Source organism: Falco peregrinus, chromosome Z (assembly GCF_023634155.1).
Source record: "Falco peregrinus isolate bFalPer1 chromosome Z, bFalPer1.pri, whole genome shotgun sequence".
Taxonomy (NCBI): domain Eukaryota; kingdom Metazoa; phylum Chordata; class Aves; order Falconiformes; family Falconidae; genus Falco; species Falco peregrinus.
This window is the reverse complement of record NC_073739.1, coordinates 62,366,274-62,387,989: the sequence shown is the minus strand read 5'-3', so window position 1 is coordinate 62,387,989 and position 21,716 is coordinate 62,366,274. Positions and strand designations below refer to the sequence as shown.

General features: G+C 36.5%; 1 protein-coding gene across 1 annotated transcript in view; it reads left to right on the top strand.

Annotated features, from left to right (window-relative positions):
* The window catches only part of CWC27 (CWC27 spliceosome associated cyclophilin), a 122,550-nt gene that overhangs the window by 79,289 nt on the left and 21,545 nt on the right, over positions 1–21,716 (top strand). Inside the window, exons 11-12 of the mRNA XM_013301769.3 lie at positions 2,501–2,598; positions 21,418–21,527. Of these exons, the coding sequence (XP_013157223.2) occupies positions 2,501–2,598; positions 21,418–21,527 (208 nt within the window). The remainder of the gene's footprint in view (positions 1–2,500; positions 2,599–21,417; positions 21,528–21,716) is intronic.

Here is a 21,716-nt window from a genome sequence, read left to right as displayed (position 1 = left end):
TGTAACTAGATTTCAGCCTGAAGTTACCCAAGGTCTTGTAGCTCCTAGATTCTGGAGTTCCTGTCAGTCCTAGGAAACTAATGCACAGTCCTCTCAAATCAAGCCACAGCTGAACCAGGTAATTCAAAGGGATTCCTAGACCTGATTTCACTAGAAGTCTTACAGATTAAAAAAATGTATTTACTCTGAGGAAGCAATCTGAAAATTCTGGAGTTAGACAGTTTGTCCTGAAACAGTTTGACTTTTTTTTAAAAAAAAGTTTTCTGCAGAACGATTATTCTGATTTCAGTAAACTTTAGTATGATTAGGAAAAAGGAATAATCTTTTTTTATTGCTGTGTCATTCTAAAATTAGACTTCAACAGGCAGGTTTTTGGGTTTTCTTTTTTCTTACAGTGCTTTTTGGAATTAAGTATCCTAGAAAGTATTGGCAATATTACTTAGAGAAAAAGAATATGCTTTATAATTCTTGTCTTCAGAAACACTTAATACATAATTTATTGTATGCATGCACGCATATACACAGAGTTATTTCTTTGCTTGATCTTGAATACAGAACAGATGGTTGAGACTGTTATGACCATTGTACTCAGCCTATCAGTAAAGTTGTTTAAGAGCTGCTATCTTTCAGGATCTTCCAACTTCAGTCAGAAAAAGATACTGACGGTTATACGGTTAAGAGATTGTAGTGATTACACAAAAATAGTTAAGCTAAGCTACTTCAGATAAAAGGGTAAAAGCTGTTGTTTATGTATAAGCTTACATATTTGGAAAGTTACGGCTTTCATTTACTATAAAATGTAATTAACTTGCAAAAGTTATATGAAAAAATCACTGGTAGTAGGAAATTTGGTCCATGTCATCTAGCTTCAGAAGAAATTTCTGGAAGATAGAATCCAGATTGGTGCTTAAGCAATTTCACTGAAATATTCTTCACAAACTGTGGAGATAATAGATCAGTTTTAAAGGATTGGCTACTTTTCTGTTTTCAAAATACGAAATACAGGAAGGAAGTACTTCTTGGTTTTGTATGCAACATTGGCAATGCCATTTCTGGAAAAGAAAAAACAGTCGCATGTCACTTCTTTGTTTTCTATTTGTGTGTTTTGGCCCTTCAAAATGGTGGTAAGTAGTCAGAGAATGAGTTTACACCTGCTGTGGAAGTACCTCTCTGTGTTGAGGGAGGAGGGAGGACAGCTTCGAGGCTGCAGGAAGTGGCAAGGAGATGAAGAACAGGGAGCAAGAGCAAGGGGAGAGCCTGCAGTGTAGCAGTGGGACTGAGAGAGCAGTGAGGCAAGCTTGGAGGGGACAGAGCCTGTGTAGAGACAGAAACTTTCCAGGGACAGGTGGCAACTGCATAATTGGCTACAAACCAACTACTAGGTTATATGAAACCTCAGTGCAAATGTAGGGCGCAGGTACAGACTGATTTGTAGTCCCTTATTTTAATTCTACTCCATCAATTTGACATTTTCCTGTTTACAGAACGTCAGTTATTTCTAGTTCTGTTCCAGTAAATCTGGCTTGTGAGTATGGCCTGACATTTCTACCAGTCAGTACTTGTGGCTTCCTCTTCAGCATGCAGACTTTTTGGATTACCCTGCTCATCAACTTAACTTGGTAAAGTGAGCCTAGGAATAATAACTGTAGGAAGCATGGAGCCTCTAAGGAGCGAAGTATCAAAGTCCTTTATTGACACACTACTGATCATAGAGAGAGCTTGAAAAGGCATTTTAGAATTAGGCCGTGTAGGAATTAGGACCTTCTGTGTTCTGTGCAGAAACCTCTTTCCACGGGAGGGGGAAAAAAACCACACACACTGGAGGGGTGTGTGGGGTGTGTGTGTGCACTGAACAGTTGTCATTAGCTAGTTTGTTCTTCATACAATAATAGCTGAAGGCAACTAAGAGAAAGAGTGTGTTGTTGCTCTTACAGGAAAACTTCTGATGTGCTAGGCTTTGTTACTCATAAGTGCCACTTGTAACCCCTGCTTCCTGGGTTCCTGTCACTGCATTTTGACATTCTAAATATTGCAAACATACTTCTATTGACATGAGTGTTGTTTCTGCTGTACAACTTCTGTAAGAAAATGTTACAGTGTACTAGATTAGTGTTGTGATGCAGCTTGCTTCCGTACTACCCCCAATTTATATAAAAGCAATGGAGTTACTTGGGTTAAAACTGTCTTTTTATCCTTCCTCTATGGCTTTCTTTTCATGATGGAAAAGGAGAAATGTAGTTGTTAAAAGCTGTTAACATGCCTTAGTTTAGCTTCTGCTATGATGTTGCCATCTGTTCTGTTCTTTTGTTGTCTCTGCTAATGAAAATATGAACTTTCTTAGGTTCTAATTGATTTTTAAGCCATGTCCCTAGCATTGCTGAGTCAGTACCTTTCCTTGTTTATATCAGAGATTTACTGTCCATTGACTTCGATTCTGTTTTTTCTAAGTGGCTTTAGATTCCCAGAAGATAAATTCTTGTAAATATTTTTCTCTTTGCAGTGAGGAGCTACGGAAAGAAGTGCGACAGCTGAAGCGTGAACTGCTGGAAGCAAAGCAGAAAAAAGAAGAGCGAGGTTTAAAACCCAAAGAAAAGGAAGGTAAGAGTATATTACATCAGGTGTTGTGTAGATCTCCAGTTAACATTCCAATTTTGAAGTTTTTACTAGTTTTGTGTTATATGTGGTTAAATGTGGACACCATATTGTTGAAATTTAGAAATTCTTTTCCAATAAAATTGGATTTCCTTAATAATGGTAGTAATGTAAGGATGCCAGCATATAAATAAATTGTACAGGTGGCATTTATTCTTTCAGATGAGGTAGTATTTGTCCTTCCAAGTTGGGCAAGCTTCTGGATTTGAAATACCATGGTGTATGATTGAATTCTTTGGTGGTATATTGGGTCTTGCTGGGCCCCACAGCAGCCCTCACAGTGCTGTGCTTGGTTTGGTAGCTGGAAAGGTGGTGATAACACACCAGGGTTCTGGCTGCTGCTGAGCAGGGCTCACCCCGCATCAAGGCTGTCTCTCCAGCCTTCCCCTCATCCGCACCAGTTGGGGGGGGAGAAGGGGGCAAGATATCAGGAGGGGACATAGCCAGGACAGCTGACCTAAAGTGACCAGGGGGATATTCCATACCATGTAACGTCTGCTCAGATATGAGAGCTAAGGAGAAAGGAGGAGGACAAAGCGGGGGGGCATTCATTATTTATGGCGATTGTCTTCTGGAGCAACTGCTACAGGTACTGAAGCCCTGCTTCCTGGAAAGTGGCTGAGCATCATCTGCTGGTGGGAAATGGAGAATAACAACTATTTTCCATTGCTTCCGTGCATGTGACTTTTGCTGTTGCTTCATTAAACTTCCTTTATCTTGACCTCAACAGTTTTTTTCACCTTATTTTCTCCCCCCTCTATTCTGCTGAGGAGGGGAGTGATAGAGCAGCCTGGTGGGCACCTGGCATCCAGCCAATGTCAACCCACCACAGCTGGGTATTTACCTGTTCAAACATGACTTAGAATTCTGTCTTCTTGGCATTCTGACTTGAAAAGGTACTTAAATGCAGATGGTTAACTTTGAACTCAAAGCTGCTGACTTCAAACTTTTGTGCATCTTAGGACACCAGTGGAACTCAAATTCAGAAAGTCGGTTCCATGTGCGTTTTCCATAAACCTAAGCAGAATGGGGTCTTTCAATGCCTGCTTCCTGGTCAGAAAAAAAAAATATTCTATTTCTTTCTAAATGTGCATGAGTTGCTAAGTTTATAATAGTATGTAAAGTGCATGTTTTAGTGCAGGTGGATGTGTTACCCTTTAATAGCTGAACTGAAGAAAAAGAAAAAGGACTGTTTTTTAAGCACACTGGTGTTGCTAGATACATTTCTGGAGTGGATTCTTGGTCCAGTTCTCAATACCATAAGAAATATGGAAGAAAAAATAAAATTATTCAGAAAAAAAATCCAAGCGACACACAATTTATAGGAGTGATAGAAACTATAATTTCTAGAAAAATTCATGGACTCTCTTGAGCAACAGATGAGCTTGGTCAGCAGCCAGTTTGGGAAAATGAAAAATATAGTATCCTGTACTTGTGTATGAAACCTAGCACCAAATTTTACAAAGCAGCAGCTCTGAAAAAGGCCTAGTAATCATGCTCAGTTACTGAATTGATATAAACTATTGTTGGCAAGACAATGAATGCTATCACTGGCCATGTAATAAAAGAACTGCAAGCACAAAAGGTAAAGAGTAGTCCTTCTGTACATATATGATAAATTATTTTTAGTAGTGCCATGTATGGCATGTAATACTATTGCTTCAACATTATCCCTGTTCTGGTGCCAGTTAAGTCAGAGGACTTACTGCAGAGTAATTTGAGCAAATCCACCTTTACAGTGACAGACTAAAGTAATACTTGGCCAATACTCATAGTTACTACTATGGTACAGTTTTGAAGGATACCTTTCATTTGAGGAAAGGGAACCTAAATGCCAGAGTTGTTTGGGGGTTTTACTTTCTTTGAAATAATAAGCAGGTGGAAGACAATCCTATTGGCAATCTGTAGGTAACAGCTAATGGTCAAAATAATCTTTTTGGAAAAATCTTGGTTTTCCTTGTTGTGGTTACTGTCAGAGCACAGGAAGGAGTCTGTTACAGTAGCTGATGAGAAAGATATGTGGCAGGAAAGAACCTATTCAAAAAGTTCTTGGAGTACCTACACTAAAAATTCTAAGAATAAACATTTTCTAAACTTTAAGATACAATTAAAAAAATTACATGAGATGCAAATGGTGAAGGGCAAAATGATTAATGAAAATACAGTAACAGGAGATGAATGAGCAAGAAGAGAGTTCATTGTCTTTGGCTAAACAAAGAGGAAATAAACTTGAATGCTTGTTTTCATTCTCTTTAGCACAGCGGTCAACTTTGATCATATGGTTACGTATGATTGGTTGGCATAGAAAGAAGTATTCCGGTACAGAACAAGCAAGTAGAGACTACTTAGATAAATTAGGTGCATTAAAATCATTGGAACTTGATGGTGTTCACTGAAGCATATTAGGGAGTTGGCTAAAGCAGTCCCAGAGACATTAATATCAACAAAAGATTAACAAAGTGCTTTCAGAGTATTGTTTGTAATCAAACTGGAAAGCAGGATTTCTGGGAACCTGTTTATTAGTGATCTGGAGAAAACAACAGATTACCTTTACAAAATTTGCAGACTAAAAAAATATATGGGAAATACATGGGACAAGGGAAGGGGAAAATGAAAGAAAACAGTAAAGAAAAAAATAAACTCATGTGATAAGGTTGCATTTTCACATGGGGTTGTTAAACAGAAGAGCCGAGTGGCTCACTCTCTTCCCTTCCACTACTCCATGTTAGAGCTTTTACTGATGTGATTCCGTTTAAATTGGAAGAAAAGTGTGCCTTTTAGCTATGGTAGGATATATTTGTGTGGGATTGGTAGACTGAGTCAGTTCATAAAGGTTAAAAGCCAGGTCAGGATAAACAAAATACATTTACCTTGGGAGATCTTGGGCGGGGAGGAGGGGGGGAAGGGTTATAGTAAGTGGTTTGTATGTATCTCAAATGATGAGTTGCACAAACACAAGATGTTAGGTAGCACTTGGGCAGCTTAAAATCCAGAAAACATAATAATTAGAAAGCTGAGAGCAAGCTGATAGTGGCATGCTATTAAAAAAGACTAAATTGTACCATAAAATATATAAAATGGACTGTTGTATGCAAGTCAGACTCATTTTCTGTTCAGCCTGAGCAAGTCTTCAGCCTGAATCCTTTGCCCAGTTTTGGCAATTGCGCTTGGAAAAAAAACCGTACAAGGCATCTCAAGGGAGGACAGAGGAGAGCAACAAAGGTGATTGATGATCTAGAAAGCATATTTGAAGATTGTAAGAATTTTGTGTTTAGTTTAGAGAAGAGGTGACTTTGTAAAAGGAGATACATTAATGATCATTAAGAATGTTAAAGGCTACTATGGAGAATAATTTTCCATGTTCTATGGAAACACTGTGGAGAGGACAGGAGATAATAGGTTTCAATTGCAGCTGAAGAGATTTAGGTTAAATGTTAGGGAAAACTTCCCAAAGGTACCGGGATAGCTGACCTACAAAGTGGAACTTCTCAATAATGAATTAAGCAAATACTTCTTATGACTGATGTAGATAAGGTTGATCCTGCCTTTTGGGAGGAATATGCTTAGATGTTCTGTTTTTCAAGATTCTGTGAAGTACCACTTAAAAGAAAGGTAAGATGTCAACCGAATAAGGTTTTGATGGGAAGGAAAAACTAAGCTTCCTGTTAATAGTGATAGTTAGGTGGAAGCATTACCAAAAGCTTTGTATTTACAGTCACTGTGAGTCTTCAAACCAAGCAGTTAAAATAGAGGCTTGGTTGTATGTCTACCAAAGTAATTCAGCAACGCAGTACTCTCTTTACTTTTTGCTTTCTCTTCATATAATCTCTTCTGGTTATCTAGTTAATTATTTTGTCTGAAAAGAGAATGTCCTAATGATGTTTTCCTTTTTGAGGAGGTCTTGCACAAAGGAATGTAATTCACTATATGATCAAAGAAGCTGAAAAATTTTCTGGTAGTAGGCAACCTACCATTACAAAACGCACACACAAAGAATAAATGTAAAAAACTCATTAAACTGAATTGATATGGTCTTGAAGGAAACTGTTGCTATATTTAGATAGAATTAACATTTACTGTTTAAAGGTGGTGACTGAAAGATAGATGAGAGATTTGTTGTATAATTGGCATATAGTTTGGATTATAAAGGATTCTGGATTAAATATAAGAACAGCTTAATTAAGAGATGAGTTTATGATGCCAAACATGTAAACATGATTGAAACGCTACTGTGAAATACCAGAATTAACTCAGCATTACCACATGGCCTTTTCATTAGATATTTAACTGAAAAATATGTTACTTGTCCTCTGTCTAGCTGTGGATGCATACTGACACTGGTAGCATAAAATAGCCATAAAGTTGCCATAAATACTGTGTGTTTTGACACCAGAATTTAGTGCAACCAATATAACAAATTGAAAAATGTCAATTGTTGAGGGAAAGAGTGCAAACAAAATATGAAGCTGTGATCATATTCTCTTCTGTGAATTGCTAGCTTTGCTGAAAGGGGTCGCCCTGTAGGATATAGTCTTTGGGAAAAGTTTTTTTTAATAAAAAAAGAGAATTTTTAATTTCCCATCCCTGCTTCTAAGGGATTTCTGTGGTATCTAATAAAGTCCAGGTACATTAATAGCTAGGTAAGTAATCAAATCTTGCTTTTCTGGTTTTCTTTATCCATGCTTGGAATATATTTTTCTATCTCTAAATCCTTTTCCAGCTCTCGGTTTGAATATTTTTTTAAAGCCAGCAGCAATCAAAATACAAGGTAGAGATTCAATCTTAAGTAATTTTTTTAAATCTGTCCTTAAAAGTTCAGGAGTCAGATTGTCTTTGCTAATTTATCAGGACAACAGCTCACTTGGCAGTATTGACAAAATTCAGACTTAGAGAGAACTGAGCTTTTAAATAAAAGAAAGATTTTAAAATGTAGGGTAAGTGGTTTTTACAGTATTTTATAGGTCATCTTGTGTATGTCATTTAAAGTTTCATTCACTGTCTTTAGTAAGTAGATTATTTAGTAAGGAAGTAGATTTACTTAGTAAATAAAATTACTGTCTAAATTTGTTTAGTAAGAAAGCTTTCTGTCTTTATGGAATCAAGAATAACAATGGCATAATCTGTGCCTTGCAATGTAGGGTTCACATTTGTGACTTATAGGAAAAACTAAGATTCCAGAAATAAATTTTCAATTTTTCAGGAAAAGGTGTTTTGGTTTTCTTATTTAAAACTAAATAAAATGTTTCAAAGTATCAGCAACACCAGAATCCACATAACTTTCTCAAACATTAACATTTGATGATTAAATCACATGCTTAAATTGTTTGTAATACAAAAATAATTAGGTGATGGAAAGATCTAATTTTTGGTGTTGGCTGTTTTTGTCTTGACTTCAGCTGATGTCAGAAAGTATCAAAATGCTGACAACATCAACTGGCACTTGCTATGTACAACGGCACTCTTTCTATGATGTAGTCTTTCTGATTAGTGCTGTTATTTAAATTAGTGATCCAGTTCGCCTGTCATATAGTGTTTCCCATCTCCATTTATCCTTTAGATATGCTTTATTTCCATGTATAACTAAAGTAGCAAGATCAAAGTTTGCCTTATCTTTCGGTGTGATCCCAACACTTACAGTATGATTTAGTAATGCATGGTCCCAAAACTGTTTGATTTGGAAGGGTTAGATTTGTCCCAGTTAAGAGGAAAACCAAAACTTGAGTTGGGAGTATACTGCTGTTGTTTTTGTTGCAATCAATTAATTTTCTGCTAAGAGAAAAGAAAGAAAGGTCACAGTGAGGAAAGCCAAACGGGTGACCCCTTTCATGATGCAGAATAAATCCATCTAGAACTGATTTTATGTTCTGCTCCACTGCTACAAGGAGCTTCCCAAGCAAGTGGCCTGTGAGGTTTAATTAGTCATAGGCACAGTTCCAGTTTGTGGTAAATTTACTGTAACAGGTTGTCCTGGTTATTATCAGACATTTTCTTTCATCAGAAGGTGGAGCACCAGGTTCAGTTTTTGCAAAGAATGCTCTGTTGACAGGGCTCTTCCAGTGGGCTGGAACTGATTATTCAGTTGGTGAAATACTTTGGAAAGTCCAGTATCCACTGAACCTCATGTGGTTTAAGGCTCCTTTTCAACAAACCATTAGCTCTTTCTATCATCCCATTTGATTTGGGGCAATATGGGGTGTGGAATACCCATTAAATCTCTTGTTTTGCCCAATTTTGCACCTCCTTGCATGAGAAGTGGGAGCAGTTATCACTTTGGAAGGTGTCAGGAGTAGGCAAACTTGAGAACCAAGATGATAGCACCTGTATTGTATTTTGTCCGTCGGCACTTAGTTGCTGTAAAGAGTCCAGATTCTACTTCTACACCTGTTAAAATATATTCATACCCAGCTAGGGTTTCAGCGGGTGAATATAATTGATTTGCCAGGTAGACCATAAGGTTTTACCTTTGCTAATGTACAAAGGTGGTACTTTAGTGGGGTGATCTGTTCATTATCTTAATTTACACTGGGAACATTCTGTAAGAATAACTTTACAAGTTTTCCTGTGTCGAGGCCAGCCTTTGCTCTGTGCAGCAAAATGAAGTACTTCTTTATCTGTATGAAATGATTTTTGATTTAGCTGTTCTCCCAAAGAATACTACTCAGGATTTAAGGAATTCCCTAGTTTTATCTTACTGCTTTTGGTCAACTCATCCACCTTTTTATTCCAGTTTGTAGCTGGCTCATTGTCTTTGGCATGAGCTTTTACCCATCCCATCCTGAATGGTGTTTTCCTGACTATATCTAGTAGTAATTGCCAATCTTGAGTTCTCCGTACTAGAGGTCTGTTTACCTCCTAGTGTAGGGATGCCCACTGACAGAACCATTGTGTGGTGCCAGCCCACACAGCATAGGAGTCTGTGTATGTAATCGTTGCTCCATTCTGTGCTGCCAAAACAACTGCCCTTAATTCTCCTGCTTGTGCACTACCTTTACCACCTTCTATTACTTGTCTGCCAGCAGCAATATTTAATGCAACAGCCTTGTATTGCTGTTTACTGCGTATTCTTTTTGCTGAGGCGTCAGTGAACCAAATGTCTTCTGATGGTGTTCCCTCACTGAAGGGGAGGCGCATTTAAAATTGGTGAAGGTTTAAAATGTTGTTGTAATACTGATGAGTCTACATTTACAGCCATTTGTAATTTGGAAACTTTAGAAGGTCCTTTGGTTAATTTCATTCCTTCTTGCAGTTTCTCTCAAACAAGCATACCGTTTTCTGACTGTAGGTTTTTGTGCAGCTCCTTCTGGGGGAACAGGCCCCTTTAGGATTGCTTCTAGCAAATTAAGTGGTGCTCTGGTTTGTATGGGTTGTCCCTGGAGTATTTTCTCAACATGTTTTACTGATTGGACTAAAGACAAAAATCCCTTTTCCCACTCAGAATATCTTGGCTTTGTCTCTTTAAATGCAGTCAAGCTGAATAATAAAGGTCTTTTTGGTCCATCAGAGCCAGTTTGGAAGAGGTTACAGTAAGTACCATGTTCAGCAAAACCCCATTCTGAAGTAATAAGGTTATGGGGGTGTGCTGATCCCAACGAGTGATATGTTTTTATTCCTCTATTAAGAGTTTTAACTGCTTCTTCATGTTCTGGGTTCCATTTCCATAGTTTTCCTTTTCATAAAGTAAGTATAGTGGGTGCGCAATGATAGAACAATCCCAGTATATGTTTTCTCCAATATCCTGGAGTGCCTATGAGCTGTTGTTATTCTTTCCTAGATTGGGGCAAATGCAGTAGTTTTGTTATTCTCAAGGTAACTGGAGGAATCATTGCACTAACTGTTGTCCACCAAGTACCCAAAAACTTCACTTCTCTAATTGGTCCCTTACATTTTTCAGATAGGATCACAATTTCTGCTTCATTTAGTGCTTGCCTTACTGCTATTGCTGCTTCCCTCATCTTTTCAGGGGAATCTCCTCCTGTTGTAATATCATCTATATTTTGGTATAGTTTCACATTCTGAGGAAGTGAGACTGTTTGTAAAGTTCAGCAAGTATAAGCAATTACAGGTGTGTGTTTATACCCTTGTAGTAGTCTGTTGAAGGTACATTGTGTACCTTCCCAAGTAAAGGCAAATTTCTTTATATCTTACTGTCATAAGGGGACCATGAAGAACTTGCCATTTACATCTAGTGCTGCCATCCATGGCTGCTTGTAGGGTGGCTGCTAGGGTTGTAATATTAGGTACTGCATCTGTTAGTGGGTCTGTATTAGCACTCAAGCACCAGTAATCAATTGTAAGACAGCATTTCCTGTCCAGTTTTCAGACTGGCCAGACTGGTAAATTTTATGGGGAGTGGGTTCTGAGGTTCTGGAGATGATTTGTTGGTTTTCCACATCAGCTCTGACTTCAAAAATTCGTTTTTGTGCTGCAGCAGGAATTAGGTGTTGTAGTACATTAGTAATTTTTGACTCGGGGAGTACATTTGTTGTGTGGAGTACACACCCTGTAGCTTCCTGATATTTATCAGGGTTGGGGTCGATATTTGAACTGAAGGACCATAGCTGCAGTCTGGCAGGCGCCAGGTCTGGCCATTCAAAACATCAAACCCCAGAATGTTTTCTTTGTGATCTTTAATCACAAAGGGATTAGATGACATGCGCATCTCGCCTGGGAGCCATGAATTAACCCTAGTGGTTTGACAAATAACACTTGCTCTGGTTATTTCAGTGGTTTTAACTCTTTGCTATCTGGGTCATATACGCAGCCTCTTGGCTTCCTGCTAACATTGAAGTGTGTACACCTGTATCTATTAAAAATTCTAGCAATTGTCGTCGAGGGCCAAATGGATTTAGAATGTTTGGGCTGTTGTTACCTATGCATTGATAGGGTTCCACTTACTGGACAGACAGGCCAAATTCTTGACCAAGGGCTATTTGGGTTTTGGTCTCAAATTTCGAGGGAGAAAGTGGCTATCACCCTCTCGTGGAGCTGATGATGGTGTCTGAGTGTTTGGAGTGTTTACCGTCCTACTGCTATTAGTGCGTCTCTGCACTGTGTGAATTAGATCTTGGATAATGCTGGCAGGTTGCCTCTGAATTACAACTCTTGGGATGCCTATGCTTGATCATATAATTCTCTCCACCTCTGAGTCTGGGTGGATGATCAAAGGGTCCATCCTATTCAGGGATGATGGTATAACTTGCCTGACATTACAGCCTGTATTTTTGGTCTCACTAGGTTGATCACTGTATCCAGCTGTCTACACACTAGGGCTTCGTTATATGATGCTGAAGTCAGTGTCTTCTAATTTCATCTTGTTTTGCAATGAGATGTTTGAGCGTAGCAGGGGCTTCCTTAATTAATGGTTTCAGCATATCATGATTTACAATTGCCAGTGTAGGGGCATCAACAGGATGGTGCTCATGCATCATGTGGATCCAGGCAGCTCTTGTAATAGCTGTGGAGACCTTGTTCAAAGGTTTAATGGGTTTTAACAGGGGTTTTCCTCTTTCCAGTGTATCTATTCCACTAGCCCAGTATGCCACCCTGCTTGTTACTGAGTGGGATCATCTGGGGGCCCAGGCCCAGCATTTATAAAGACACCAGCACCCCAAAAGCCATTGGCTTCATTGCTGTTTAGTAAGATTCTGTCTCCTCCAATTGAACATACTTGCCATAAATACTCAATTCAGTCTCACCTGGCTTATGGCCATAGCACTATTGTGAATTAGCCATCTGAATTGGATTGAATGGGGTTGTTTTTCGGGTACAGTCTCCTGCTCCACCCCGAGGTCCAAAAGTTCCTTCTGTTTTTATAATGGGTCTGTTTTCATATTAAGGGAGGCTTGAGGCAGGTAAAAAAGTGTTTTCCCCAGTTTGTTGTTGTCGGGTTCACCCCATATACTTGAATCCCATTCTTCAGGGGTTGCAATTCATTTCGTAATTTGTACAATGTCAGGGAGGTTGGGAGCCCACATAAGCATAATTTCAACCTTTTCTTCCAGTTTTTGTTTTTTTCTGGTTTTCTTCCTCTAACTGTTTCTGCAGCTGCTCAGTTTTCAAAGATAGTAATAACTTGGCTGCCTTTCTGCCTTCTATTTCCTCTTTCAGATTTTGTTTCTCTTTATTGCTATTCTTCTTATCCCAACAAGCAGCTTTATGCAGGTGCCTAACATTTTGCAAATAATTCCTTTCCCTTTTCCATGTTCTGTAATTGCCTCTGGCCACCTTTAACTGTTTTTCTCCAGCTTCCTGATCATGCCAATTATCATGAGCCCATTCTTCTGAAAATTTAGGACTTGGATTTATTCCATGTTTTTGTAAGTAATCAGTGATATCACTTGCCATCCTGCTGACTACACCACTTAGTCACAAACGAGTGGTTTAGGTTAAGTCATGTAAAGAATCACCATCAAAGGTATAAGTGAAATAGTTTTAATAGGAATTTGTGGGAGTGCAACTTCACAAAGTTCAATGGCAAGGTTCACTTTATTGCTTACTACATGGATAAATTACACAAAGAAGAAACAAATTAAGATTAAGCTGGAATGATTTACACAGAGATTAAAAATGTAAAAGGTTAAGGGAGAACCCTCCCTTTGAGTCCAGAGGTTCAGAATGGACCTCTTTGCTTTCCAAACCGTTAATAGAGTTTAGGTATGGCTAGATCCAATCTTAACCTCAGATTTGGTCAATGGTTTATATCTAAAGGATATCAGAAATATTCACAGTTTAAGGTTGATCATAGGATTTTAACAGCACTTAATCATTGGTTTATCATTTACAAAGTGAATCAAATAGATTTTACTTAAATTATAACTTAACTATGGATTCAAAATATTAATACTTAGGCTATAGTTACTATGAGGTTACTAAATTCACATGCACATGCACACAGTATTAAGGAAAAATAATTTCACACACAAACTCATAAAATAAAGAAAATGGGAAAGCCACAACAGTGAAAGATACTTCAGGTTTGTACTAGAAAACTGAACATGAATTTACACTGTGATGTGGCTGTGATTGTGTGGTCATTGCTACAAAGGCATTAACTGTAAAAGCACAGTTGTACTACTGTACTCTGTTCCAAGTATCATACCACCAAAAAAAGACACTGGAAATGACTGGACAACCACCACCCCCAAACTAGCAGAAGACTACATGAACTAATTTATTGGGAAATACTTGAAGATATGTCTAATTTAGGTAGAGTGGGATGGCAGGGTGGAATCTTAATTGTTTAAAGATGGTAAGTGAAAGAAATGAAGGATACCTTTACTGTGAAACAGCCATTTACAACTGAAAAATAACTGTAGACCCTAGAAACACTTTAGTTTGAATATAATGCAGTGTAACAGCAGTAAAAGTGTTGTACCTGAGCAAGTAAGTTTGCCTCAAAGTTAAAAGCATTTATTATATCTCACTTAGTAATTTTTTGTTTATTGAACTAAATTTTCATCAATGTAATAAAACTGTCAATATGTGAGACAGACTGCTAGATGTGTAACAGTTTACCTGTTCCGCATTAATTTACATATAAGAAATTACATATATTTAAAACCAATTACTGTGAGGAAATGAATGTGTGTGTAGCAGGAGATTTTTCTACTGTTCTCTGCCTATCCTCTTGGGGAATGTGGGATGGAGAGTGAGTTGTGTCATGCCGCATCAGGTATGTCTATCCAGATGGTGCAGACACTAGCACGGTGTCTGCCTATGCTGTGAGCATTATGAAAAAATGCTAGTTCAGAGGCTATGTAACTGTGTTAATATGAATCTGTGCTTGATTAATAAACACTGCATCTCAGCTAAAACTTGCAGCTGTAGTGGGAGACCACAGGACTGTGAGAATAAGTCTTAGGTCATACTGGACTTTTTGCAGGATCAGGGCTAATTCTGAGAGGACATTTAAGGAATAGGTGGCAGCACAACACATCTATTTTATGTCCACTGGGCAGACCTTTATTAGTGTGGGTATCACAGTTAGTATCGCTACTTCAAATTGTTCATGTTATATATTATACCTACCTAATTTTTTTCTGTATTCAGAAATGAGAGTAATTAAGAAAGATTTGGGGGTGAAAATTTAAGTGTTTACATTGTTTCAAGAGGATTGAGAAGAAAAACTTGATTCCCTCTGTACATGTTTGATTATAACCAGCCTTCCAATTTGTGAATAAGATTGTTGACTATGCCAGACTGCTGTCAAGACCTTGCTTTAAATAAGATGGTTTTCTTTTATGTGACATTTGCTGTAGTGATGCCAGAAATTACATCAAACACTATAAATTGAGTGCTGAATTACTTAAGCATTTTGAAGTGCTTAATAAAATATTTGAAAAAACTTCTCAAAGTTCTGTAGTGTAAACCTGTGAATATACTTCAGTGAGGTTTGCTTTAGATAAATACCATCTGCCCACTTGTTTAAATATATGTTGTTTTTAAATACTAGTAGTATTTAAGTAGTATTTTAGTTTTACATGTTAGATCATTTTTGTAAATTGATAATCTGTGAAAGGTGAACTTTAATTTTCACACATGAGAAAACAGAAAAGCTACAAAATACTATCTGAGCAGCAAAACCTAAAAACTGATATAAAAACCAACATTCAAGTGTAAAAATTCTACTGAGGCATGACATATTTTCTGTTTTCTTTTAATTGTAGTATGGTAATCCAATGATAGAAGTATTTAGAAAACTCAAAATCTAGCAAGGATGCCAGTTTAAGGTTATGTTTTATTTCTGTTTTATTCCTAAGTTTGGGTAATGTCAGTGGCACTTAAATAAGATTTAAGTCCTGTCTTACACAGTAACATGCTTTCTTGAAGTCTGAGACTAACCAAATTATGCACCCTCGAGAATATCATGAAAACAACAAAATCCAAATTTTAGTGGCTTGGAAATTATGCAGCATAAATACATTAAGCATGAGAATTTTGCAGTATATACAGTATAGCTGCATTGTATCAAGGTATGTGTCTTTATTGTGTCACTTTTGCAAACCTTTGTTTCACTACTAACATTTCTCATTTAATCTCATAACATAATACCCAGCATCCCTATTTAGTCTCTTCCCTGCTGTAGTGAATGCCTTTCCCTCTTGTCTCCCTGCAAAAGAAAAGAGGACAAAAACCTCACTGTAAGCCAGCTTTGATTTTAGTAGTAAACTGAAGCATGTGCTCATGATTAATTGACATAAGCAAATTAACCACGTTTTAGACTGGGACTGTGTGTGTAAAAGCTACCAAAGTTCAGAAGACTTTCACTAGAAACTTACACTATTGCGTATTAAAGGTTACACTTTTTTAGAAATCAGTGGGCTATGCTCTTTCAAAGAAATGTTTTGAGACTCTAGGAATTCTAAGATTTTATTGTTTGAGTCTGTTAATGATCAAGTAAGTTTGTTCTAAAACTGTTGCTTTTTTCACTGTAGCAAACTGAAAATCCAGGTATAAGTCCAACCCCTGGAAGCTCATCTTGTAAACAAATCTAGTTATTCATGGTTACTAAATCTGACTTGTAGGCAAACAGTAGCTCTTCAGGAACTCAGGCAGGCCAGAGCTATAGTAACAGTAACTGAATAGTATTTAAAGGTGCAAAGAAAACCACAAGTAGAATTGGTCCTAAACAAAAACATAGTGGAGAGTATGTTTTAAATTCTTTGAAGCATAATATTATTTCATATTGTATTTTCCTGTAGATTCACTGTTATTTTACTTCACAGGAAATTAATGTTTTTATTTTCAAAGACACAGTATTTAATGCTGGAAGAAATTTTTTTCCTGGATTCTGGAAGAAGTGTGTTATCTGTCTTAGCTCTTAATTATAGAAAGTGGCTTTATGTTCTCCATCTGTCACTTCTGATAGGAATTCCATTTTAATTCATGAAATATTGAGATCTATCCGAACTTCTTCTGTAATTCATAAGGGTTTTGTTTGTTTTGGAACAAAAATAATTCTTCTTGTCAAGATTTGAATCTCATCAAGATTTTTAAAATCAGTACCAAATATCTCTGTACTTCCAGAGGAATGCAATATAAACGGAATATTGATGAATAGCCAAAAGTGGAATGTATTGCACAAATACAGGAATGTGTTTTAGGCCTCTTAATTTAACACACAAAGACATTCAGTCATAACTTCTTTCATTTCAAACAAGTTGTCCAGGTTTTTCAATTTGTTGTTTTCCCTTTGGTATTTAGTCTAGCTATACCATACATTTCTTGAAATTTCTGCCCAATAGCTCTTTTATCATTTCAAATGTGTCATCTGAGTTGCTAAAGAATACATTTGAGATACTGGAAAAAAGTTAATGAGTCCACCACATTTAAAATATACACAAACCCTGCTAAATAAACCGGGGTGCCCTTTAATACAGATTTCTTTGTATTCTCTACTTGTTATCTTACCTGGGTTCTGCATGAACTCATGATCATGTATGCAAAGTGTATTACAAGAGTTAATGGGACTACTTTTGTGAAGTTCAGCATATCAGGAATGTTTTGCAACGTAACATACTTGTTGTCTTGTGTAAAAATCTTCATGCTAGCTGTACCTTATCAAAGAAAAAACATAAACCAAAATTCTTTCATTGATCCTTGTCAGTACTGTAGGCTCTTTCTTTTTTATAGTGACATTAAACCTTCAGACACAGCATGTATTTTTCTCTATCATAATACGTATTGCTTCTACCCTTCTGAAGATTAGTGTTTCCGGTAATGCTTTCAGCAAACCAAACTGCTTCTTTCTCCAACAAATGTTTTATATGCAGCTTCATTATTTCTTTCTTAAAAAGGAAACAAAATGTCTACATTTTATACAGAATCTACCACCTTTGCTACAAGGACAGTAATTATTACAAGGTTTGTCAAGACTGGTACAAATAGCAAAACTGTTAAATAGCAAAGATCATACTGTGGGAGATTGTATGCATACTGAAATACATCTGTCTCCAATTGTACCTTATCCATGCTACAACTGGTGTACATGCTAAGCCAAAGTTGCCCCACCTGCAATGTTAGAAATGAAGCCCAGTGATTAAGGCCAGTGTGAATGTGAGCATAAGCAGTGATTGTACTTCTCTAATCTGCCTCAGTCAGCAGGCCTAGAACTCATGCTTCTTGGTTTTCATATCGTGGAAGATAAAATTCAGTTGCAGTTTCTGAAATAGATCATGTCTGATGGAACTTTTCTTGAATGTTTACTATCAAGCTTTCTCTTCTGCTCTACTTCCTATTTAGGGATTCATACAAAACCATCCAGACTGCCATTCAGTTCAGTTCAACACCCCTGGATCAAGTTCTCATGTCTTAGTTATACTTCTGCAATTTTGTAGTTAAAACCTGACATCATTTGAACGGTTTCTAATTTAAGTGTGAGCATAATAAACCCTTCTGTATTATTATTTTTTTTTTAAATCAGTCTCTTCCTTTCTGGTTGAAAGACTTTCGAATATCTTCCTTAGTTTCAGGCTATCGTTGGAAACCGTGTCCCAAAAATGAAGTTTTAGGTTAGATTATACCGTTGTGTTGGCATCTGTTACTCATTAAAGGAATATTCCAGGACAGAAGAATCTATCTGAAAGAAAATAAATTACTTAAATGCTAAAGTTTTTGTCTCACTAAGATGAATGGTCTCTTGGCAGTAAATCAAGCTAGCTAAGGTAAGTAGCAATGTACTTACAAATTCTGTTAAAAGTAGGATGAAATGGATTTTCAATAAGGAAGGTTGTCTTTTTATTTTTCTTTTCCTCACCTTCCTTACTGACAGAATATACACAGCAACTTGTTCAAACTGTGATGCTGTTTACACTTTGTGATGAGATGCCACTAGGGCACGAGTGCTACAAGACCCCTGTAACTTGAACTAGCATCTTCTGCATCCTGCAGTACTTAAATGAGACATTTAATTATTATTTCACTGCTGTGCATCTATGTTGTGTTTCATTAATTTTTGTCTGAATAACTCCTCTTAGATTAAGGAGTTTGGAGCTTAAATATTTTAATACCAATGTAATGATCCTCATACTTTTGCTGGATCAGCAAGCTGGACCTAAGTTTTTCAAGCTTGATGTGAAGATTAAGTCCATTGTACAGTGCTGTCATTCTTCATTTCTCCAGCTCTATTGCAAAAGATCTGGAGGGGCTCTGGAATGCTGACTGGGAGATAGAGAGTAGTAGCCAGCAATCTATTTTTACATTTTAAAATGTTTTTTACATTTTAAAAGAGTTCTTCCCACCAACAAGTGTCCCTTCTGGATGTTTTCTTTTGCTTGCTGGTTACCTGAGTTTATTCATTTTATTCATTAATAATTTTCATAAGGAGTTTTTACTTACCAAAACTGAATGTTTTATTTCTATTAATAAAAATAAAGCTTTGTGTCTTTGAAATGATTGTTTGGAATTTTCAAAAGTTTTTAAATTAGTTAGAAACTCACTGACTTAGGGGCTTTTCTTGAAAATCCTTTCTGTTGTATTACTTGCTTTTAATGTGGTTTATAAGACCTCATAGAGAAATATAAGCATGTCTTTAAGTCATTTTATTGAAAGGTGCAGAAATATGATGCATACAAGTGCGTAACTGTTTTGGTTGACTCTCCCTGAAGTTAGTTCAGGTGGATCTGATTATCTTTTGTCTGACTTAGGAAAAGGCTTTCCTAGGAGGCCGAGAATGAAGTTGAAGATTAGAAAAACTGACAGGCGAAGACCCTAGAAAACAGTAATCTCACGTCTTAAACTGAAATGTAAAGTATTTGTGTTAACATTAAAGTGACAACCATATGAGTGTGATAAAAATACACAAACACACAACTGCAGGGGAATTTAAGATGTTTGTATAAGAACTATATTTGAGCTGCACTAGATCAAACTAAAATCTTAGTCAAAAGACCTATATAACTAAGGACCACATCTTCTTTAAATTCATCATATGTTTATCAAAGTTTGGATCACAGCTTTAAATGTTTATGGCCAGCTTGAGACTTGTCATTTTCATAAGTATTCAAGAACGCTTTTCTCAGTTCTTTTACTTGTCATAGGTGGGAAATTATACTTATAATTGGGTAAATGGGATTTATTTCAAATTACCCCCGAAGTTAAACATACCCAAAAGGTTGTTCTTTGTAAGAAAGCAAGTGGTTTTGTAGTTCAGGTTCTTTATCTAGAGGCACAATGTTAGTAACACAAGGCAGTAAGTTGTTTCCACACAGTGATCAAGTTTGATTGGATACATGCATTCATGCGAAAACTAGTGGTTTGTCTTCACAAGGGATTGGTCTTGAATTAAGAATGGAGATTTTTATTAGTAGAAAAAACCTGATGTAATAGGGGGAAAGATGGAGATGAGCCATTATGATTTTTAGTTTTATACTGTACTTTGTTATTCTTTCCAGTTCATTTGCTGTTATGCTGCATGAGGTTCTATAGTAGATTTTATTTCATTTATTCAGAGGCTTAATAATCCCTAAATGTCTGTGTATATAAATTTATCTCTTTTGGTCATTCTAGAAGATGACTTTTTTTCTTTCTTTATCTTGCTGGTACCTGTAATCCTCTGTTCTTCATTTTATCCAGCATGTCTACTGGAAAACAGGAAAAAAACAGCTCTGAATGGTATTGTGTATGTTTGATTGTTTTCCCTGATATTCTTTAAATACATACATGCGACGTATATATTAGAATAAAAAGGATGAGATTTTATTTGTAGAAATATATAAATAAGTAATTTACATGTAGATATACCATTAAAATTTATTTCCTCTTATTATAAAATGCTGTGTTTATGAACTTTATAGAAAACTTCAGGTGAGAGAGAAGTTTGTTTGGAATCAAAAATTTTCTCTGGGTGGCGGTCAGCAGTTATGTAAAAAAAGCTGATACAGGCTTTGATTTAGATTCACAGTTCATCAGGCTGTATATCCTGAAATTTGATGAAGCATTTTCCTTCATAAATTTTTTCTGTTGATCATTTGAAGTGGACATCTGGAGTTCTTCTTCGGTTCCTTATCAGGAATAACAATCCTGTAAATACGTGTACATAAATTTCAAATATACTAAATCAAAGTGTGAAATGTCGTAATGCTATTCAAGAGAAAGAAAATATGAAAGGATGGTGTTGATAATTTTTGAATTGCATTTTCGTCATGTTAAATTATTAATTTGTTATGGCAAGAGTAGCTGTTGACTAGTCCAGATATTACTTGGTTATTAAGGAGGCTTTTTCCTGATTGACAAAATGATCTCTAAAGTAAAAATGTTATGGGTTTTTTCCATATTGCAAGGTTAAGCATTTGGTTTGTGGCTACTTCAGCCTACAAAACAGGAAAACTGTGAATGTGTCTATAGGCAATATTTGTCTATATTTTTCTACTCTGTAACAAATAGTCATAGAATATTAATACACATAACAGTTTGGCTGTTCCAAGAAAGAGTTTCAGGAATTAAGGTAAACTTGTTAAAGGAATTTCAGCAGTTTTCATTTCTCATCTTAACATCAGGGGTTTTATTTCTGTTACCATGCTTTCCCTGGCTCCATAGCAAAATAAAATTGAAACAAGAATTTCTGGACTCATTGTCTGCCCAGTACAGTGTTGTGTTTTTCACTTCAGCAGGTAGCTAATCATTCTACTTGCTGAGAAAGCAATACAACTGAAACATTTTATGGAAGTGTTTTGCTTGGTTTTTCAGAAGTCAGAAACAATCTCCAAAATGGTACTAAATCATAAAACTAGATTTAATTTGTTTAACCAAATATGTTTCCTTACTCAGAGGAGGAACCTGCTCCAAACAGCGTTGTTGAAGAATACCTTCAGGAGAAGAGAAAATACGAAGACAAGAGGAAGCAGCAGCCAAAGAAAGGAGTTTCTCGTGAAGATCAGGTAATAGTTTGACAATCTGGCGAAAAAAATCCAGAAAAAGTTCTGAAAATATTTCTTTCTTCATTTGTTTAAAAATAAAAGTTTTAAAATACAGTAAGTTTTATTTTTCATTAAAAAAATAGTCTTATTTGTAAAAATAATTGTGTACCATCTAGTTGGCAATTTTGATTACCAAAGTAGACAGGTAAG